At 41.2% G+C, this 23,565-nt stretch overlaps 1 protein-coding gene across 3 annotated transcripts; it reads right to left on the reverse strand.

Annotated features, from left to right (window-relative positions):
* Positions 1-884: 884 nt before the first annotated feature.
* Positions 885-21,604, reverse strand: AKAP10 (A-kinase anchoring protein 10). Of its 3 annotated transcripts, none has more exons than XM_052803435.1 (15): positions 21,375-21,603; positions 17,227-17,274; positions 14,715-14,897; positions 13,838-14,392; positions 12,264-12,362; positions 11,734-11,818; positions 11,263-11,386; positions 10,257-10,393; positions 9,009-9,153; positions 8,078-8,251; positions 5,783-5,892; positions 4,815-4,897; positions 4,180-4,232; positions 3,452-3,547; positions 885-2,346 (listed from the first exon to the last, which is right to left on the reverse strand). In XM_052803435.1, the coding sequence occupies exons 1-15, from the start codon at positions 21,394-21,396 to the stop codon at positions 2,341-2,343; spliced, it is 1,920 nt and encodes a 639-aa protein (XP_052659395.1). In that variant the 5' UTR covers positions 21,397-21,603; the 3' UTR covers positions 885-2,340. The 3 variants fall into 3 exon arrangements, 2 of the variants coding, with proteins under 2 accessions (XP_052659395.1, XP_052659394.1); XM_052803434.1 differs by having other exon boundaries at positions 21,219-21,603; XR_008237484.1 differs by lacking the exons at positions 885-2,346; positions 5,783-5,892 and having other exon boundaries at positions 21,375-21,604.
* Between the last annotated feature and the right edge of the window lie 1,961 nt (positions 21,605-23,565).

A 23,565-nucleotide genomic window follows, 5' to 3' on the forward strand; every position in this document is an offset into this window, starting at 1 on the left:
AGAAATTCAGTATCACCCATCCCATCCAGCACAAACCAGTAACAACCACAACGAGCATCAGACATCCATAACCCCAGAGGTCAACACTCCATCAAATCTAAACACCACTTACGGAGAGAAGAAAAAACTGGCAGGTGGGTCCAAATCCACATCCAAGCCTCGCTTTACCTGTTGACCACTGTTCCAGCAAAGCAGCTTTGAGAAGTTGCCCCAAGCAGGTGCTTGGCCAGTCCACAGCAGCCCCTTGGTACACTGCACTCCCCTCGAAGAGCAGGCAGAGGGCCCATGAATGAGGTGGAGCCCTGGCAGGGATTTCTCTTCTTTTTTTTGATGGATGTTTTTCTTATCAGTCTCCAGGAGCTGCAGCACTACAGGTGTTTGCTGCTGAGCCAACTCAAGATAAGCTGAGCCTCTCACACTCAATCTGGCCACATCCACCCCAGGCAGCACAGCAGCCGAAGGAAACACAGCCCTCAGAAATATTTGTGCCCAAACCTGTGGCCTGTAATCCCTAAACACACTCAGCTGGTTAGTTTGGATCCTGCCAAGGTAGAAAAATGAGTAGTGTTGCACACAGAACCGGTGAGGGCTTAGCTTCCCGCATAAAGAGGATTCAAGCACATGTGTGTAGTTCAATACTGTGCTACAGGACCAAGCCCTGCTCCTTCTACCTGTTTTCTATCCCAAATTCAGCGATGTCCTGTGATTAACACACCTTATTTAGTATTTAGAAATTAATCTTATTTCACTACACTGCCATTAACATCATCCATTAAATATTAATAAACGTGTGCAAATGTACCAGGGACAAACGGTTCAGGGGGTTGTTTCTTTTATAAACGCTTAAGACTCACATTTAAAAAAACCAACCATGTAAAGTCAAATCCCATCAAAACAGAAAATTGACACAAATTTTAATATTTATATATTTTAAATCAAAACACAATTAAATATAGTATGTTTTAAGTACATGAATACTTGGGCATGAGAGAAATAAGAGGTGGTACATAGTACCAAAAACCTATACACAGCCTTTTTTGCTTTTTCATAGACAATACAGTGTGTCTCTATACAATCGAATATTGCAACAGAATAACATTTGCTAGTCAATCAAGATATTCTGAACATTGGAGATGATTTGAGTTCTTCGCAAAGTGATTTTTTGCACAAGTTTGAAGAAAAAAAGCAATCATAAAACAAAAACCCCAAAATAGAAGTGTTATATACTAAAAATGCAGCGATAACAGTGAGACACTGAGTAGTTTTGATACCCTGCAAAATCAATTCACTGGGGAGGGGGAAAAAAAAAAAAAAAAAAAAAAAAGGTGCTGTGTAACACAGTGGCTTTTTTACTTAAACTAAAGGTTTTGCAAGTTGCAAGTGTTGACAATGTCAGGGAGAAGGCCAGAGGTCATTAAAAATTGTTTTTCTTTGTAAACCAAACATCTGGAATTAGATACTATGTTGGTTGGAGGACAACAAGCTATGGAGAACGGCAGCAATTATTTTTTTCCTTGTTGGTGGGATGGAGAGGAAAGAAAATGGAGCAGTCTACAGGGTACAATCTCCTCAAAACGTGGGCGGCATTTGGAGCCGTGGCTCAGGAGCAGAGGGTTGCACAAGTGCAAGATTGGCTTTTCAGTCTGCTCTGTGTTAGACGCAGGGGATTTGTGTATGCAGGTGTAAGAGCTTGACAAGGAAGAATTACACTGTCCAGGCTTTGCTCCTGATCATTCTACGCTGCCTTCAAAGTTAATGCAGTTATGAAGTAAAATACATTTATCTTACAGTTGAATACGCATCTATTTCAAGTAAGGAAAAATAAAACTTAGAACTTTTTAGGTCATTCACTGCCAATGAATTCACCATTTCAGGTTCACTTCTCCAATGGCCAATGTTGGGGGCACACCCTGTGGCCTTTCCAATTATGTGTTTAAAAATTACAAGTAGTAGAACTAGAAACTACAGCAAAACCTTCCCCTCTGTTGTGGCTTGTGTCCCATTCCAGATATTTTGCTTAAAAGTCTTTTTGAGACAGGGTCAAGTATTTGTGAAGTTGATCACAGTTTCTCAGTGACACACTCGTAAACTGCATCTTCCTCTCTTTAAAAACCATCATTACTGCGAGTGCCACATACAATAGGAAAAAGTGTTTCTTCACGCCTACAGTGGAGGTACAGGATTGCTTCTTTTTAATTCTTCCTTATAAACAAGGGAGATTTCAGCGGTTGGAGTAACAGTGCTTTGTTTTTATTGGCTGTGTTAAAGAATCCACCAAAAGGGTAAGTTCACTCACTCTTGAAGCGGAAAACCAGACTTCCTGTTCTGGCATTTCTAAAATCATAGCTAGAAAAGGAAAAACAGGGTTATAGTTCATTTTACCCTAAAACATACAAGGGAATCACTCAATAGAAAGACATTTTGTGTTTAAAAATGTTGAAGCCAGGTATGCTTATGAGTTTGGGAAAGAAAAAAAAAAACCCCACACCCCAAAACTAATCCCACAACACACTCGACCTTCCAATTACTGTAACTGTACTTGATTAATTGAATCCAGAGCATCTGCAGCCACTCGGTATTTCTAAATACTGTGCTGAGTGACCTTTTCATCTAGCCAGACTAGAACTATATCATTTGCAGCCAAGCTATCGAGTGAAATCACTATATAAAAGTCATTTAAATATAACTGCTCTATTAAAAAGAAAACAGTCACACAGTGAAACTAGGGATCCATCCGTTTGAGTCTAATAACTGGCCTTTCGCACATGTTTACCTTCAATAATTAAAAATACTGCGAGTTAATTTTTAAGAAGTCAGACGCCTGAAAGCCAGAAGTGCCAGTTAACTTGGTAAACTGCTGTCGTCATTATTTCACAAAATCTAACTGTTGCATCAGAACTGTTTTTTTTAACCAGAGAACAAGTGGACTTGTACAACGACAAAGTCACTAAACAACAATATACAACACTAAACCACCAGCCTATGGACGGAGCCACTGCATGTTTTTTAAAGTGTAGGCACAGCACTGCGTAAATTAGTGCACCCAACAAGACAACTTCCCAGCTGTTGAGTTTTACTGACACTTTAGGCAAATATACCAGTATTCATTAACGTGAAACGGCAAGTGTGAACTCAAATAAGGAATTATGGTATTGATCCTGCAACACAAATCACCTTTTAACCAGTAAGGTAGTTTAGAAAGACTCGAAATGAACACAGACAATTTTAATGCTTGCACAGGAGCACCAGTACAGTCATCTGTTAAGAAATTCCTACAACATCATATGTAGGCTGAAACACTTCCAACCTTTGTTTCTTCATATCATGCTATGCTTGCTTGAACATTTACCAGCGTGGGTTTCGGATGCACTAGGAAGGCAAGCAAGAGCTCTGCTCCTCCCACAGTCTGGCTTAAGTCAGATAAAGACAGGCAGCCTTTCCGCCCCCTTACCTTCGTAACCTTCTCCGAAGGCTGTTCACATTGCGCCTGCTGCATAACGTCATTGACTATCATCTTTGCTATCCTCCAAGCCATCTCTTCTTGAGCCTGCCGTAGAAAAAACATCCCAAAATACAGATAGCTTCAAGTTCTTAAAATAAAAATACAGTCCTCTCAACATAAGTCACACACTCGACCTTGGAGACGCTGTTAACCTTCACAACTCAGTGCCTTGTAGTAAACGTATCCTCCCTTGATGGAAATGCACCTGCTTTCCAAGTACAGCATTAACTTCAATTATCATGAGAATTTATGGCTTGATGCAATTTCCAAGAGAGTTAGTGAAGTTTTTAGACTTATCTGTTGGGGACTTGTCCAAGCCCCTCTGAGGGAGAAAAAATGCAGCCTGTAATCCATGTACAGTGGTCACTTCACAGTAAAAACCAAAGAACAACAGCACCTCCACTCCTAACTGTGGATGTATCTTACAACATCACAATAAGAAAAACCTTAACTGCAAGCCCACAGTTAACCATTATATTAAACCAGCAAGCACTGGCAAAAATCAAACTAGTTTCACACATGCATGCAATCAAATTATATTTAGCACAGAGAGTCTGACAGTTCATGTTGGTGCATCAGAAAGATACTCAGAGAAACAGCCAGGATTAAGAACTTCAACATTTCATTTTCCTAATCTACACTGTAAAGTCACAAGGACAACATAAAAGAGGACACACCTCATCTGTGTTTCCTTGAACCCATTTCTTCATTGCTTGTGAAAACATGGACCCTAATTGAGATAAAAAACAGCAAGCAAGGTATATTAGCAAACTCTGTGTCACACCTCTATAAAAGCTTCCATCCATCTGAAGGGTTTGCACTGCTGGCGTTAGGGAACACAGAAGAGTGGCATGAAAGACAAGGGATTACACGGAGCCATGGTTCGTTAGACACTGAGCCCAAACCATTCCTCTTTACCAGAGCTGAAAAGCAGCATTAACAGCAGATCCCAAACTGGGTGGGAAGCATGTGGAGAGCTGAAGTTCTTTTTCATCTCAAGACCAAATCTTTGAAGGTTTGATCATCAGCTCAGCTGCTAGCGGCTTTCATCCCTGCCAGGTTCCATCGACAGCTCCAACTCCCACAGGCTGCTCATACTCCCAGGAGTCCAGCTGGACCAGAAAAGCAGAATTTGGATAGGAAACTGGGCCAGAGATGGGTTTTGCCTCAGTACAGGACGATCCCCTAAGCATCTCTATTTGGCTTAAAAGAGATTTGGAAAGAGTCAAGAATCTTGCTTATCTTGACTGCAGTAAGGAATAGAGCAGTTCTGCAGATGTTTACAGAAATGGAGAGAAAGAAGGCGGCAAACCTTTTGATTTTTTGACATCAGGCTCTGGTTCAGATTCTCTGATAAACTGTCCCAGGTCACTGACTCGTCCAAACGTCATCTTCCTGAAGAGAGGAGGAGTGAAAGAACCACACAGGTTACCAAGAGAACTTCAGCATTATGGAAAGCTACCAGTCCGGAAAACAAAAAAGCCACCAAAATGAAGACTGTAGTGTCAGAAGACTGGCATTTTACCAATTACCACCTCTTCCACCTAAAATTGATACACTGGGAAAAATCTCCTGCTCTTCTCGCATATCTGAATTTGAAGTACATCTTAAAAATTCTTCTAGAAACTAGAAGCAGACAAATGCTTCAATGACTCAATCATGTAATAACAACAGGCAGTGCTAGCAAGTGCTCTACACTACCATGAGAACACGTCATTAGGGAGAAAATGGTTTACAGTACCTAAAAGGACAGAAGACTGGTATGCAATAGAAAAGCAAGGTAGCTATAGAAACAAAGAATTTCTGTATGAGATCCACAGAGCAGAAGAGCTTTATAACAAAGACCAACTTAAGAAACAGAAGAATACCTGTGCAATCTGCTAAAGAAATGAAGTATAAGCCCTTATCTACCATGGGGGTAGGGAGAAATCAAAGTTGCATATTACAATATCAAAAGGCACCTGAGTTTATTCTTTTCTGTTCCAACCCCAAATAGGAACTACTTAGGTGTATTTTGCAGTCAGAGGAATAGTAACTAAGAGAAAGAGAAAAACCAATAGGAAACGTTTTTCTGGCTGCTGTTCTGGCCAGAGAAACATTCACTATGACATTGGTGTTAAATCATGCTATTGAAATAAATTTACTTTCAAATATTAAGACATGTACGAAGACTGCAACATCTTGCATTTATGCGTACTGTCCATGCAGGAGGACACAGCAAAAATGAACAGAGGTGAAACACGTAACTAGAAAGAATGAGATACACTGAATGAACCTTACCCTGCATATGTTCGTTGATATAAAGATTCTGGATCCAGACTTGCAGCATCTACAATTATTGCTTCATCAAAATTTTTCAGGATTTTAACATTAGCCTTTTTGACATTGGACTACAAATAAAAATTCTAAGTATTAGTGCCCAATGCAGACAACTAATAGCTTCTTAACAAAACCGCCATTTTAGTGCTTTTACACTTAGATAAAACTCCATAAAGTCTCTAAGCAAGCGTAAAAGAATTTAGAGAGCATCTACACAGCAATGAATTCCTAACTCAGTATGACATTGTTTTTAAACAGAGGATGATAAAGTTATATGAACAGAGCCAAAGACACAATGTACAGGTCAGCATACGTACGTGTAAGGACTGCTGTCTAAGCATTATCAACTGCACAGATCTGTGTGCGCGTGCAAATTATTTGTTTGTGAGTACATAACACTGAACTACTTCAAAAGCTGCGGCAGCTTCAGTCATCCCCCTCATGCACTTGGTAAGCAATTCCCAAACACACTATGCTTCCCCCATACACAGAGAACAAACATTTATCTTTCGGCCTGGAGTATTTATATGAGATTATGAAAAAAGCCAAGGAAACATTAGAGAAACAGCAGGGAGAGCACAAACGCACAGCAATCTATTAGCGCCTTAACACAGAACAGAAACATTTATGGCAGCTGCCTTGCAAACTCCTTTCCTGCTGCTCTGCGTAAGCACTGTTCTTTATGCAAAAATATGCAGAGACCCAGAGATTCTCCTATTCAGATAAGTAGGAATGCACACCACAAAATGCAGCACTTCATTTCCTAAATTGTCCAAGCAAGCCAATTACCAGCAGTTCCTCCTGCTCAGACTATCAAGCAGCAGGATATTTCAAGAACACAAATTTTATTCCCCACTTTGCAACTAGGGGGGGAGAATATTCCTTCCTTGCAAATTAGGAGGTTTAAAAATATTACAAGCAGGTAGTACAGCTTCCAAGTTGCTTGAAACACAGTACATCGATACTGTTGATCTAGATACCAGATTTAAAACCCACGGTAGCACTGCAGCATTCAATAAAAGCAATTCAGCAGAAGCAGCTCTCGCTTAGCTTCTCTGCTCTCAGCTGGGCTTGCAGTTTGCAAGCTGACCTGGTTACAGATAAGCTAGAATCTGCTTATCCTCTCTTCTTTCACATGTGAGTTAAGCAAAGCTAGAATTTTTGGAACAGACAACTCTTGGTTAAAAACACATCTCTGACATTATTGGGATGGTTTCAGAGTGTAATGAGCTCCACTGCCCGTTTCTGAGGCTAGGCCCACAGCTCTCAGAAAGCAGCACCATGGAAGGCAATAAAAAAGAAAGATGCTGGCCTGCAACCAGGGCACCGTGCAAAGCAAATACACTGTGGACATTTCTCAATGACTTTGGAAGGGTAACAGAGCCAAAGGAGCCTGGTCACATTCTTGTTTCTACGCAGTACAGCAAAGAAGCAGCCATATAGCTCTAATCATGCTTAACGAATGATTAGAATTCCTTACCCAGCAATGGACTTTTTTTTTATGCCCAGCTTTACATCAAACTATATACACGCAAACAAAATTCAGGTATCACCCCCCAGCTCAGAGCGTCTCAGTGGTAATATAGTCAAGAGTCAGAGCTCTCTTTTGGAAAGGTCAGAAGTATGGCCATTTTCTATCAGACCAGCACGACTAGCTAGCTTGAGGACAATAGTAGGGAAAAGTCTGCTGAGACAAACTAGTGAACACCACCTGGTCAGATATTAACTGTCATTGCTCTATGTTTGAGCAGATAGATGCCTTAAACCCTGGAATTGAGTGGACTCTTCAGGACAGAAGATCTGGCACTTTAATAGAACTGAGCACACAAAACTGGCATATTAAGTTCTATAGCGTATTCACAAGTGTCAATTTTTGCCTGAAGTTATAACTATGGTACTGATTAAAAAAAGTTATTTCTAATCAAAAGCATTCATAAATGTTATGGCACTATGAAACAGGTCTTCAGTGAATATTAACAGCTTAATAAAAACATAACTTTGATGCAAAAAACTAAAAGCAGTACAAGACTTTGGGTACAACAAATGCAACAGATACCCTTCCGTGCCAATATTGTTTGTTTAAACTTAGTAGTAAGTAGAGTAAACACATCCTAATATAAAAAAGGCTTTAATGTTAAAGTGGAATGGGAAGCTTCAAATTACAAGATGTTTCCTTAGAGCGTATGAACATTGATATTTATACAGAAAAGTGATTGCAGCATTTCCTATAACAGAATCAAACCAAGAAACTCATACCTGGGAGGCAGAGCCATCTGGGCCCCCTATAGAATCACTATCGGGAGAGCTACCGGGGCCATGAATACTCAGTGCAATATTCCCTCCTGGAAATTCATCTCCTCGTACTGAATGGATGAGATCATTCAAGTATTTGTAGTAAAGGTTGCTGGACAAGAAACCAGGTAAAAAAACCTGAGAGACAGAAGAAGGAGTCCTCTTTAATCAAGGCTGGTCTGCACAATTACTGTGGATTGTTTGCAGAACAGAAGGGACACACAAACATCTCAGTCCTCGTGTAGATGGTACACAAGTAAAAGTGTCCACACATGCAATTATTCCAGATTAGTGATTGCATTGCTTTAAATTTGAATCCTACTGCAAAATGAACAAAAATAACTGTGTATTAACCAAATTCTCCAGTAACTGGAACTGAAGTTCAGATTTTTTTTTTCTTTTCCTCTAGAAAAGCCTGACAACCCAACAGGCTTACAGTTATTTTGCTATGCTCTTCAAAAATCATCTGCAGTTCCAGAATCAAATCATTAATCTCTAGTATCCAGCTACCCCAGAGTTACACGCTATTAGCCACACCACCGGTATTAGACTTGCAAACAACTGCTACTAGCAGGAAGGAAAATTTTCTAAAGATATGTAATAAGCTGTTGATAGCAATTCACATGGGAGGAAATTCTGTTACTTCCATTAAAATGCAGTAATCACCAAGGACAAACATTTCACCGAGAATTAACAGAAGGGTGGTATCTTTTCAAATCAGGTTGGGGAAAATAGTCTAGCAAATTTTACTAAAGCTGTTCTATTATCTAGGTAAACAGGAAGTCAGTTAAAGAACAGGACAAATCAGAGATGCTGAAGGGGACACTTGACATGCTGCAGAATCTCCACACCATCTTTACTAACTGTCAAAACTGTTCTGAAGAAGGTATCTCACCGTCTCCATGGTAGTCCACGCCTGCCGCAAGGGAGTAGTGAAACAGTTAGGGAGAGGACCACCTTCCCTGCAGATGTTGGATTCAATCTCTAACCTCACCGAGTCATCAAACCCAAGCGGATGCGTGGCTTGAAGGGAGAAGTACCTGCAGCACCGGACAGGGGAAGAAGACAACACAAAAGGATTTGCAAAACTTTGCAGGTGGCTAGTACCCCCCCTTTCCACCCAAGACCGTTAATCATGCTGCAGCCACTAGATGGTGCTGGCTTCAAAAACGTACATACAACTGATCTCACTAACTACAGAGGAACAAAGTCCCCGAGTCACAGAAACGTTTGATAAAGCCTTGCCCTGAAGATACAGAAAAAAAGAAACAGAGCATCATGTGAACTACTGATGAGAGGAATCTTACGCACACAGCTTTGTAGCAGGGAAGCAGCAATGAAGCAGGAAACACCCAGAACTCTGAAGCAGCGTTTGCTCTACTAATCACATCATTAAAAACTGAGTTTATGGACGGAGCAGGGGGATGACTGATGAAAGTCAGAGTGAATTGTCTGCTTCTACTCCAATTATTATTTCCTACTAGGGTAATAACTCAACGAGCTTGTGGCAATGAGTCTCACACTTAAGCTTAAGAACAAAGTTTTTCTGGAAGCAGTTTTGATGTCTGTCTTCCAGTTGCATTATTGCTAAAGTGAAGCACAAAATAAAGGAAAAAAGTTACACTACTGAGAGTGAAAGTCTGATATTAAAAGGGATCTGACCACTTCCTTAAAAAAGGAAAATATTTTGAAGTACTAAGAACAAGCACTATTTGGCTTTTACTATGTGTGAAACGGCTCCTACAGCCTACTTTAAATGGGTAACACTATCTGAACCTTAAGGTTTTTCCTACAGTGATCCATCTACTATTAGGTTTAAATCCTTTACATTTTCAAATGGCAATCAATTAGCTTTGATATTTCACAACCAAACATTAACTCAAGCAATCAAGTCCTGAAAATTCTGAATTGTGTTTAAGAATGGAGTCTTTATAAGGATTTTCTCCTCACGTATAAAGAAAATTTTAAAAGTTCTTGTGTGCATACACTTCAAAGGCCGCGTTAATAAAATGCACTTCAGCAAAACAGCGCAAGACTGCACAGTTATGGTTTGAAAATGACAAGTTCCTTTTGCACAGTGCAACACAAAACTACAAGCACAAAATTAGAGCTTTAGAAACAAATAGTTGTTGAACTCTCTCACTTGTCATATAAAATCATGGCATCATTCTGTGCTTCTTGCCCATCATACTGGCCTTTTTTGGCAGCAAGTTGAGACTGGAAGTTATCTGCTGCCAACCAGAACTGCAATACGTTAACTGCATCTTCCTTCTCCATGTACTGGAACAGAAATTAAAAAAAGAGAAGAAATTAAAGAAGTTTTAGCAAGAAACTTTTAATAAGCATAGACAAACCTGCTCCTTCCCATTTAAAACAAGAAATATAGTCTATATAATAATGATGCGAAATTGTCACCAGGACATACAAATATTCTGAATTTTCAGATACAGTGCTGCAGACAGATTTTTTTTTTTTTTTTTTTTTTTACCAAACTAAAAGAACTTGTGACATTTCTTTTCTGTACTGATTTTCACATTTAGTTTCCAAACAACTATTTATTTGTATCATACTAAAGACAGGGGAAACACAATTTTCATGCTATGCTTAGCTTATATTGAACTCTGCATATTGTCTCAGTTTCCCAGCTTGCTCTTTCAAGCTACATTGTCTTGTCAGACTATCAAGACAAGTATTCTACTACTAACAGATGATTCCGTAAAGGTATAGGGCCCTGCAACTGTAAAATCATACATTTAACCCACCACATTCCAACTTGATATCCTCTCTATGTACAGCTAGTGAATTATTCGTTATCTGTAAGAATGCTTAAGGCTTTCAAAGTCACTACTTCACTTCGCAAGATAAAGACAACTACGTCAAAGCTTCTACAAAGCAAAGAGACTTAAAAACACTAACTGGAGAAGACATGCACGAACACTCATTCTACAATCAGGTGTACAGGTTTGAACATTTGAAATAGTTCTACATGTGGGCAGGAAACAGTTTAATGTATTTTCTCCCAGAAAAAGATACACCTCATCTTTTTTATTATATTTGAGGTGTCTTTATTAGAGCCATCAGGGGATGAAAAGTTTTTTCCATTTGATAAAAAGGAATAAAAAAAGCAAAGCCAAAACCTCAACACTCACCTCAGAGAAATAGAACAGGGCCGATTCACAGAAAAGTATGTCAGCCAGATAAACAGTCCCGCTAGTCAGCACCTCAATCTGGTATTTACAGAAATGATGACTTCGCAAAAATTCACTAAAGTGCCTGCACACAGATAAAATAACAATTAGATGTTAAGGGTCAACAGCATTCGAGGCACATTATGAACCAATTAGTTCTTGCCCCAGAAGTCTTTTACTTTTAGTTGGATAAAAGCAAAACAAGCAAGAAATGGTGCAGGTTAACAAGTGACACAAGAAAGATAAAAAGAATGCAATAATAGCATACACATACAACTTCAGCAAATGATCACAAGAATGGATTTGGAGGAAGAGATCTGAGCAGTTTCAAAAAAGTTATTATACAGTTATGCCTCCATAAACATTTTTAATGGAACCACCTTTTGGAAAAGGACAACAGACACAAGAAGCCAAACCATTCAATCAACTTACTCTTGTTCCATTGCATTAAACACTATTGACTGTGCTGTAACAAAACAATTCGGATCCACTTGTCCATCTTCCCCACAAATCTTTGCTGCAAAGAAAGACCAGGTTAATTTTAACATGCATTGAGCTGAAAGACATGAGTGATGACTAGTTAATGAAAAATTGCAGTTCAAAGCCACTAGACTCAGCTGGTTCTGACTGCGCAAACAGAGCTTTTTAAAGTACTGCAGATAGCTGAATGATAATGTTACGGCTAAAATATTTGATCGAGACGCAAATATGGATTCCCTCCATAACCACCAGGAATTGTTTCACTAATTTAAGCAAAGTCTCCGAAAAATTCTTCTGGGGTTACTGCACAGCACTACTGAAAGGTCAGATCCACTGATACTTGTAACATGATCTACTATCTTTTTACAACTGACTTTAAAATTCATAAAAATAAAAAGAAATATGAGCTTGTGTGGTATTAAAGACGGATTTTTATGGGGAAGGAGGAAGCTCTGAAATGAGTAGGCAGTATACGTTCTTACCAACTATGTCGTTTCTCATTGCTTCTGTAATAGGTATTGGTTTAGCAGCATCTGGAGAAATATATTTGGTAAAAGTACTAACTGCATCCCGTTCTATACCTACAAGGAAGAAATATAGAATCAAACTTTGAATTCCTTGGCACAGGTCTAAAATGAGGTGTGAATAACAAACACCTGCTCTTCAGAAAAGCAAGCATCTAATTATCAGTGACAAGTTTCCTTCCCATCAAGCTTTCAGTCCGCTACTGGGTACTTTGCTACTGACAAGCTACAGCGACCGTGTTATCTCTAGCCAGGTCACAATAAGCCCAGCATGGACTGACTAGTGAGATGGAATAAAGCAACATAGATCTGAATTCCCTGCCACCAGACAAGAGAACACCCTCTTCCTCAGCTGCACACCTTAGTCCCAGAAGTAACGCCTTTCTGGCAAGAACTGCAGTGAAGTTCCCAATTTCTAGCTCTAATCACAGACAACATAAAATACTTGCATTATAAAAGAATTAAAAGAAAGAAAAAAAATCTTAAAATGCGATGCCTCAGAACAAGATGTATGCTTTACATGTCATCTTTCAAGAGCTGGGACACTGCTCTGGAAAAGAGAAAAAAAAAATTGTACTCCAGACTTTTCAGATTTCTCAAAAAGGACCTAGTACTTTCAAATTCTTTTTAGACATCAGAAAGCAGAGGTGCTTTTCATGGCTAAATTATCATTATGTTTAAGCTACTTTGGGGCTGAGGTTATGTATAGTGGAGGTACATGATAAATAACTATATGAGAATGACAAACAGCAAGAGAAAGGGATGCAACACAAGGAAACAGTTGGGCAAACAAAAGGAACCAATATGAAGAAAGGAGCGTTTCCTTTTTGTCTGTAGACTTGCACAAATGAGAGAGGACTGAGTAGATGCAAAATAGAGAAACAGGTTACTGTGCATGTAGCTTACTACCAAAAGTAAATATTTTAATTTCATCCTTACTTCCAGTAGCCTCTGAAGAGGTGGAATCCAAATGTGAGACAAATCAGTTACAAGGGGAGGAACTCTATCAAATAAATCCAAGAACAAAAACAGTACATTCCACACAAAAATCTCTACAAGTAACCATTACTTATGTCATTTTACGTGATACAGGATATTTACCTTCTGTGGAAAGTTAATTACCAATTCTCAGCCCCATCATCCAAATTTGCTGCAACTCTTTTAAGTTGGGATGAGATGGGTGAGGGAAGAACGGGACATTGCAATGTTCATCTTCATTTCTTAAGATTACACATGTAAGAACAGAAGTAACCTAAGCTTATTAGAGTGTATAATGATTCTGAAGTCTCTTCAGCAGCCTATTTATTTTTAAGCAGCCAGACAGTCAAACAATACATAGCTCAAACTGACCATCAGCTTATACAGCAAGTTAACATTACCGATACACAAAGATTATTTTCTTCCTCGCAACATCACATCATACTTACTAAGAACACGTGAGAACCGAGGCAGCTCACTGTACAAAGCAAGCAGCAGCTAGTATGTTCCCCATCTCCCCACCTTTTAAAAGAAAGGGAACACATGGCACTTACTTTTCATGAGTTTTTCTGACAAGTCTTTTAGTGCAGAGGAGGGGCTGTTTCTATTTGATACTGTAAGCTTGGAAGATTCTTGCTCATCAGCTGGAACAGAATGGGTCCCTGTCTCAGATTTTCTTAGACAAAGAACACTGGTATTATCACTCTCCTGACCCAAGAGCATGTGGTTCTGGCTGTTGCTAGTTCTGTCGTTCTTGTCCAAATCCACTGGCTTGGTCCTGAGCAGACGGACTGTGCTAGAATCCTCCAGTCTCTCCTCAAGCAATCCAGTTGGAGAAGACGACCCAAATTCCTGCTGTTTCGAGGGTGACACTGGTTCTGCCAACGAACTCTGCTTAACTGTGTTCAAGCTATGTGCTCTTATACGGGACCATGTTGTGGAGTGGAAGCTTTCAGCCTCTAACCAAAACTTAACCAAGTGTTCCATTCTGCGTAGTTCCATAAACTGGATAAAATAAGGGAGGGCTACATTGTCCTGCAGAACTTGTTCAAGGGTCTTTGAAAGGCTTGATTTGGTCTCTTGAGCCTGGTAATTCAGACACGATCTGCCTGAAGAAAAATATAAAGGGAATGACTCCATATTGTACTCCAGGCATGGGTATTCAGTACGAAAATGGCCTGCAATGCAACTGGTGAAAAGACGATTCCAGCATAATGGCAATACACAAAGTAAAGGAACCTCTTTTCACAAACAAATGTACCGTCCCCATTCAAAACCCTTCTAGGGTAACACAGATGCTATCGTAACAGCAGTCAAATTTTTCAATTACCTAATCTACTTGCCTGAAAACCAAAAGATGGTGAGCATACCAGTAATATACATAAAATAAAAAGAAATGTTGACATCATTATAAACCTGATGAAGCCTTACCTAAGTCTCCAAAATGAGCAGCTTCCATGTGACTTGGCTGCTTCTTAAGGGCAGCTGTCCGACTGCTAGAAAAAGAGTCCATGTTGGCAGAGATGGCATTAATTGCCACATGGCTTGGTCCTGCAGCCTCCAGCAAGGCATGATTTCTAGTGCTTCTCTGAGGGGAATGTACTGGTATTGGAGCTGGAATCAAGACAGGAATGATTAAAAGACAAAGATCCCAAGACCTCTTCTAAGCAGCATCCAATGCTAAGCACCCCAAGATATGCCAGAGAGTTTGCCAGACTCAATCTTATTAAAAACCTTACTGTACCACTGTCTCATCTTCGCTCAAGGGTCTGTAAGAGTAAAGACCACAGAAATAACCAAGTTTTTATTATAGCAAGAATAATCTCACTTCCAATAGATCAGTGGTACCCACCCACCTATATTTTCCTTATTCAGCAGCTAATCAAAAGATGCCAAGTCTAAGTTTATAAATGAAATATTATTCCTGAGTCTTCCTGCTTCCTTGATAACCACTATCGTAACAACTTAATACTTTGTCAACAATTTAGTTTACCTACAACGTTTTTGCCAAACCATTCCGATACCTTTTTAAAGGCTAAAATATGTTACAAAATCCTGAACTACAAAGCTATCTGCGAGTTTTAACAGGAATATCTTTCAAAAATATTTTCTTTGCCTCTATTTGGTTTTAAGAGGAAAAAGGAACAAGGAAGTATCTCTGATGAAACCCAGGTTATAAGCCTTGACCTCCTCTAGCTGTTTTAGAACACAGCTGGCTATTTAAGCTCAACAAGAACAAAGAACTTCCTCACACAAAACTCACTGCCAGTGAAAAAGCATCAACTAATCATTAATTGATGACAAAGCTGAAAAAAACAAAACATGCTCATAGTTTCAAAAGCTCTCAGGAAACTGCATTTGATTAGGATGTCATGCAAGGACACTTTACACCTCTCATTCAAAAATAAAGCAAGTCAGATGACACATTATCTCAGCACACTACTTCCTAACGATATGTTTCATCAAGGTGTCAAGCAACTTGGTTTTGATGACTTTCATGCTGCATATAACTTTATATTCACAATTTTATGACACATGATGACAGAAGTCGACAATTTCACACTTGCACGTCACAGTAACAGATTCCTATACCGTTACGCCTAAGGTGAGTTAAAATGCTTAAGTTATTGCAAAGTGTTTCTCCAGTTGCAGTGTTTGGTACCAAGACACTGCCTGCCACCTCTCACAAAGCCTTTGGTATTTAATAGCAGCAATAACGGAGAAAACACATTTTTTCCAAGGCCAATGGATGGCAGCCAGTGGCTTGGCTGTTGACAGTAACTGGGGAAAACTTGGTGGAGGCTACTCATGTAGAACCAGAGCCACACTCCTCATAACGGTTTAGGCTTTTGTGAATTAGATTCAAATTTAATTTTATATTATGAACATGAGGAAAAAATTGTTCTACTTAATCTAAGGATCAAACACCTGTTCCAAAACCTCCAGACAGCATTACATCGCTAACCTAACATCATACAGATCACGGAGTAGCTGCTCACCAAACTGGAAAGATGCTCTCTGTTTGCAGCAGCTCACAACGTTTAATATGATAAATTTTGAAATTTGTTTTTATTTACAGGGTTACCATACTGTAGCCTTTTCCTGGTAAACTCTTTCAGCTAGTCATTAGAAATTGTAGTTGCACTGAAATCATGGAGTGTGCTATTAAATGGATGCAACTTACTGTTTCCTATATTTGATTTGAAAGACAGACCACCAAGGTGAAAATGTCTTTAATTTTCTCTTGATATCCAGATAACACATTAACAAGTACAGAAACAGGATTTTGTCTGAGGATATAAAAGTAACAGATCAGATTCACGCAAACTACCTCATCTCCTTTTAGTATTGCAATAAAAAACTGCCAGGATAAATAATCCTGTTTTCCCACTGTTTATAAACTTCCTTCCCATCAAGATTTTTTTTCTCTCCTAACAGATTTAGCAGTAAGATTTCTGTATCACACAGAGCAGCACTAGCATAGCTATTTATTCTGACCAAGATTCAGATCTTCGGTCTCACAAGCCACATCAGTCAAAGTTAAATCAGACATTGGCAGCCTCTTTTGCGAATTAGACACAGTTAAGCTGCATTTTCAAAACTGCAAAGTGCACTACATGTAAGCATGAAACTTCAGAAGCAATTTGTTGTAGATAAGCAATAACCACTATCTGCAAGGTGACTGAATTGCATGATCACTTTGAATTAAAGCTCATGTCCGACACAATTTAATAACCTTCTGTACTTACAGATTCAGCAAGATGACTAGGAAAGATTAGCTACTATAAATACTCTGAAACAGAATTAAGTTTTGGGTTTGTTTTGTTTTTAATGCATATGTCATCTGCTCTCAGTCATAAGGAAATTATCCCACTGGTTAAAATAAAAATGGCAGATAATATTAGATATCTGAATTTATAGGCAAAACAAATATTGATCTTACTTTTAATTGCTTTCACATCTGTGGTCTTTTCTTGTTCTTTGCCTTTCACTGTAAAATACAAAGGAAAACGTTAATGCTATTTTGGGTGACTAATGGCATTTACCATAGACTAGACATAAAACTCCCAACTTCAGCAAGTATCAGAGGCAGATGTAAACTAACATTTTGTTAAAACTGACCTCTTATTTAAATCTGCACATCTATTAAATGACAGAGGCTTTCAAAGCTTTTGTGTTGTTTTCAAAAGCAAAACCTTATCATCCATGAATTAAGTTTAATGTAATACAGTATGTTAAAATTAACACTGACAAAGTCGCTTGCTGTCTATATGACTAAAGCAAGGCTACATTCAAGGTTACTTTAATAAATAGCATTAACTCAAAAGAATGGGATAGATGTGTTTTAAGTGTAGGGCACTGGCAGATGCTCCGTATGAACTAGAAGGCACATACCTAAACCCAACATCTCCCTCATATTACAGCAAGAGCAGTACAACACACAGCCAGAGAGATGTACGTGGAACCAGCTCCACAAAGCCAGAGCCAGCCCATGACTCCTCAGTTGTGATGGATACCACAGACATGTTCTTGAAACACGCTGCAAATAGTTAATTCTCTCACAAATGATATTACTTAACTATCATCAAAGTTATGGCAAGCAACTGGTGGGAAGATAATAGTTTAAAAAAAGCTGTGATGGAAAAGCCATATTTTTGAAAATTATTTTTTAAAGGAAGCTCCTAAAGGAAGTGAACGAGGAGATCCATTTGAAAGAAAAATAAAGAAACCAAAGGACTACATAAACAGGATGGCATGAGAAACAAATTAAGTGGTGATATTGGAGTACATGATCTACTAGCAAAACCTTCTCCAGCTGCTCCAGGCTGGGATCATTACTACAAATAGGTCATCTTTGAACACTGATTGTGGAGTCCTTCCAAACAGAACCACAAATCGTAACCCAGCACAATCAAATATTTACATCACAAAACACAAGCAGATTACAAAAAAAACACCCCAACCTTTCCTACTCTGACCTAGGTATTTTAAATATTTTAAAGGGAAACTTCAATCTCTGGTTACATAATTGTCCTGCACGGTGGCGGCTGCAGCACTGCCGTGCTGCCAGCCTTCGCTGCGAGAAGTATAAACGTTGCAGGTCTGTGAATCGGCAACTCAGCATTTAAGATTTAAGCTAGCAGCTAGCACATTCCCTCTCTGATAGAGAGGTTTAAGCCTCCGTTAAAGAGCTGGATTCTTTTAAAACTGAACTCTCACAGGCAGATGCAGCTGTGAACAGTGAGAATAACCAGCTTTTACATAACTGAGGGCGTGCTGATATGCTGGAGAAAAATCACTGAAAAAAAAAAAATCTGCATGTCTGAAGTAACAGTGAGGTACAATGGGAATGAAGCAACCTCTACACAGTATTACTAACCTTTATCTTTCCAAAATTATTCCAGTAGTGGACTCATCAAACCAATTCCTAACTATCAGCAATACTTCCTGAGTTTCAACAGAAGAGTCCTCCACAAGCCTGTTTTCAGTTTAAATACATCTGTTCCTTCCTACCAGCTACTCAGTTCCCCTCTGCCTAGTTACCTACTTATTCCTGGGAATACAAACTCCTGGTTCGTGTTCCCAACCTCTTTATACACAGGCTTCTTTTGTCCCCATCAGCTTCAAGCAGAACAAAATGAAGTAGTTAACAGCAGAGGACAAAAGAAAACTTCAATACATGACAAGACCAAATTTTAGAGAGTGAAGTTTCACTAAAGGAATTTACTTTCACTTTGCTCAAAAAACCAGACGTCACTTGGTGTCTGTGCGAAGCCAGAGAGATAACTGCGGTACACGATGACCGAGGACTAAGAGTTTGTGAGAATTCCCAGTAGCAAACCCCATTCACAGTGGGGTAACATATCAAACCAATGCAAGCTGGCCATGTGACATTTGAGAATTTTAATTCACATCTTGAATTACAGAAGAATGAACAAACCTAAACTCTTCATGCATGTACGTGTACAAAAAGCAATATAAAACTTCAGAGGTCAGCTAACTAGTAGGACTGTGTGCATTATTTCCAAGATATCCCTCGTGAATGAGCATGTAGTCTGGCTGTTTCATTGATAACAATTTCATAATCTGACCTCAAGTGCCCAGCTGCTGGTTCAACTGTTATAGTTTAACTTCTCAACCTACTATCCACCCTCAGTCTTCTAGACCTTTATTTTAAGGCCCATGCTAAAAAAACCCCAAACGTTTCACCATTGTTCTTGATTTTTCTACATGTTAGTTGTTTTATGATCCTTGCTATGATTTAATTTTTAAAAATTGTTTTAGTTTTTACCAAATGTGATATCCTCCTAAACAACGATAGCTCAACCCGAGAACACTGATGCTTTTATATGGTTTTGGACTGCATGTGTCTAGTCTACAGAGTTTTATCATGAGCCTTAATTTGTTGCTTTTCTCCCAGCTGTAGTTTAAGATCTTCCCTAAAAGCCAGTATCTAAAACGGAGATTATACAAAACGGTATTATTTTATGTAGAACCCAGATGAAAGCTTATTCCTCTCCTCTTCTTAACAGCGCCTCTCTCGGGCATTTAGTTCTGACTGTGCTCCTCTGACCAAAGATCCTTTAATCCAAGTAACACACTCAATTAGACATTTCTTTACTTTCTCCCCAATAAAGTTTTTGCCAAAGCTTACATTGTTCCTATGATTACGCATCAGGATGGAACATCAGCTCCACAATTCTCTTCATCAGCGAAGCAGCAGAAACTATTTGTGAGCAGTTTATAAACAGTATGAAAGTTCTATTCTGCAGCTCAACATTAGTATGTAAACACCCCAGAAAGGATTACGGCACTTGCAAAACCTTCAGTGGACTTCAAGAGTCTTCAGAACTATTAATACAAACAGAAGTTTAAACTAATTTCTTCCAGGACTACTGCACTAACGTCCACAAAGAATGAAATTTTCGATGCAGCTACTTTGGATGAGCAAGCTTACAACAGGATGTGTCAGTTAAGAGCAAAAACATCATCTCAGATAGTATGTTCTTTCCTCCTAACTTACAGTCTTGCCTCCCAAGATGCACGTTTTGGGCTTTACCAGCTGAGAAATGCTTTAGGAGAGCGTTGTAGCAGCCACTGCTGGAAGAGCAATGGTCGTTTTGCTTGAACTACAGCATTACAAGATAACAGAACTACTTTCCCAAGAGGCCCCTCCTAAAAGGTGCCACTTTGAACAAAAACCACTCAAACCACATATCATACAGATTGAAAGTGCACTATACCACATTTCATCACAAGCTGTGGCACAAAAGTGCCTTCAAAGTGTTTCACTCTCAAAGAACATTGAGACTATATCCATTTGTGCTATAGGAATGTTATCAACATTTCAGGACTCCTAAATTTCAAATCTTAGCTTGTGCTCCATAACATCAACAAACATATTACAAAATAAATTGTCAATGACTCCTTTGGCTTTTATGAAAAACTCAGTGCGATGAGGTCTCTTTTTCAATTAGGGTTTTTAGCTACTGCCGTAACACACTCAGCCCATTATGTTTTTACGGAACCACGTATATCAGCATTGTGAAAAAAATCTTCTGTGAACAGTTAAAGAGGCTCAAAAATTGCATGAGGTAGGAGACATTTTACACCAGTCCCCCTAACCGCACAAGTCACCTGTTTCAGAAGTGCTAAGCTATATTCCTCCCGTGCAGAAGAAGGGTGGAAAAACCGTACGAGCGCTGCAACTACAGCCGCTCCCCGAGCTGCCCCGGGAAGGACGGGGGCTGCAGCCCGGCGTTCGCTACCGCCCGCAGCCGGGGCTGCCCGAGGTCACCGGGGGAGCCCCGATCGCAGCCGACGCCCCGAGGTCCCGCAGCACCGATCCCCGCACAGCCCCGGCCTCCCCCCGCCCTCCTCCCCGACCCCTGAGGGAGGAAAAGGGCCCCGTCCCCGGGAGGTGCCGGGACTGACCGTCATTTGCGGGGAGCCCGCTCCTCAGGGGCCGAGTTTCCTCTCGGGGCCCCGTCGCCGTCCCCGGAGGGGCAGGGCCGGAGCCCAGAAGCCGTGCGGGGGACGAGGCCGGCAGCCGCCCCTCAGCCCCGGGCCTCCCGCCCGCCGCCCCCCTACCTTTCCGCCTGAAGAAGGACATGGTGCCGGGGAGGGGGCGAGGCGGCCGCTGGGGGGGGGAGGGGGGGAGAAGGGGAGGGAGGGGACGAGGGCAGCGAGCCGGACTCCCTATGAATGAGACTCCTTCCTCCGCCCGCCGCCTCCTCTCCCTCCGCCTCTTCCTCCCGCGGAGGCGCCAGCGGCCGCCATGTTGTCAACAACCGCCCCGCTCCCTCTTCCGGGCAGCCGGCGGCCCGCCGAGCATGACGGGATGCGGCCGCGGCCCCCGCCTCACTCAAGATGGCCGCCCTGGCGTCGGGCAGCCCAGCCAATCCGCGAGTCGGGGCGGCCATCTTGGATGAGGGCAAGAAGCTCACGGAGGGGGTCCACGGCGAGGGTGGGGCGGAGGCCGGCAATCCCCCATCAGGGCTAGGGGCGCCGGGAGGAGTGAGGCGCGGTCGGCCATCTTGGATGAGGGCGGGAAGGCCTTGAAGCGGTGTTTTGGGGACCTTGCGGCAATTTGGGCGCGTCCCGTGGGCGAAGGGGGACAGCCCGCCCTGGGGGCGGGCGACAGCGAGCGAGGGGACAGGAGGGAGCGGCGTGGCAGGGCCGGCGAGAGCCGAGGTGCTGTGCGAAGCACCCTGGAGACCTCTGAGGCGTGGGCCCAAAATGGCCCCTTCGGCCACAGAGGCTGGGGCAGAGGAGAGTGACTGCCCGACAGACCCCGCGTCCGTCTGAGCGCTGGCGTGGGGACTTTGCCGTCCCGATGGAGACAGCCACAAGCTGCTGGTCCCCGTCCGAGCGAGGCCCTGGTCCCTAAAGGCAAAAGGCCATCCCCTGCCTGTGCATGAGTTGCGCAGTGGCACCGGTCGGCGCATTCGTGCGGTGCCAGAAATGTGGCAGGGCTTCCTGCAGCTCTGTCATCGCATCGTCTCCATCGTAGACTACCTGGTATTGGTGCGGTGTAACCAGAAAACCCTGCCAGGCAGCATAGTGCCGGTCAGGATGTGGGGACGCAGCATGGGCGCTGGAAAGCAGAGTGTCTGATAAGTCAGTTCCGTCTGCGTCCCAAATCCTGCCACAAAAATCCTCTTAATTGTCCTCCTGAGGCAAATCTTCTCTGTTCTCAGCTACAAAGGATGTTTGGAGTTATAACACATGGCTTACATTGATTTCTGAAGAGCAGTATATGATACAAATGCTTTACAAACACTTTGTAAAGACTATTATTATAACTTCTGGTTTATGCATGAGGAAACTGCAGCACAGCGCCAGAAAGCAGGTCTTCCAAAATCACACAGCTACACCTGATCCGTGCAGCAAACCGTATAACCTTATGCCTTTGAAATTGCCATGAATGCTGGAGAACTAGCTGAGAGCAATGAAGTCCAGCAAGGGCGAGCGTGGAAGAAACACAAACCACCTCCACTTTCCTGTGGGCTTTGGCACTCTATACCAGTGGACAGGAATTAGCTTTCCAAATGCATAACTCTCAGCCCAATTCCTCTTCAAGCTCCTTTATGCCACAACATTTCTGGGCTTGATCCCAAGGAGCTTGTCTTGTGAGGCGCAGTGAGCAAGACATCACGAGGGTCCCGAAACAAACCCTGCAGGTGGTGCAGGGACTGCAGGAGGGAGCTGCCGTTCTTCCTCTTACATCCCCATGTCATGACAGATCGATGCAGTGTCATCCCTCTGCGATGTAACTGTCCTGCTGTCGGTGCTTGAGCCATGAGAAAATTACGTAATTAATAATCATTACTTAGATTTCTGCAGCATCTCTCATCCAAGTGTTCCAGACCTCTTTACAAACACTCATTAATTAAGGCTCATAAATTGTAAATTTCATAAAAGGTATATGGGGATGTCTTCAGGGCTGAGGTGAAGCCAACTCTTGGGCAGGATGTTGCAGCTGATCAACACCATATAGCAACTGCATTTTCTCTTTTGATATTATTTTTGTTAACTGGTGCTCTTTGATACATTTTTGTACATGTGCCCAGAGGCTGGTTTGAGGATAATGAACTGAATTATTATATATGTTTTTTGTGTAACGAACTGAATTATTTAATTGGCACATAACATAGGAGGCTGCTAATAAACTAAAATATTCAAAAGGTGAGCAAATGTGAAAGAATGGGATAAATCATTTAGGGAACACTAAATTAACATCTTCTGTCAAAACAGTTTGCACCCAGTCCTTTACAAACAT

The sequence above is a fragment of the Harpia harpyja genome, chromosome 12 (genome assembly GCF_026419915.1).
Source record: "Harpia harpyja isolate bHarHar1 chromosome 12, bHarHar1 primary haplotype, whole genome shotgun sequence".
NCBI lineage: Eukaryota > Metazoa > Chordata > Aves > Accipitriformes > Accipitridae > Harpia > Harpia harpyja.

Excerpts from the sequence above, each read along its gene's own strand:
- AKAP10 (XM_052803434.1), bottom strand. The coding sequence starts at position 21,396 with ATGTCCTTCTTCAGGCGGAAAGGTAGGGGGGCGGCGGGCGGGAGGCCC. Across the intron at positions 12,363-13,837 it reads GTCAGAAAAACTCATGAAAA|GTATAGAACGGGATGCAGTT; the intron begins GTAAGTGCCATG and ends TCTTCCTTGTAG. Across the intron at positions 10,394-11,262 it reads CCCTGTTCTATTTCTCTGAG|TACATGGAGAAGGAAGATGC; the intron begins GTGAGTGTTGAG and ends TTTCTGTTCCAG.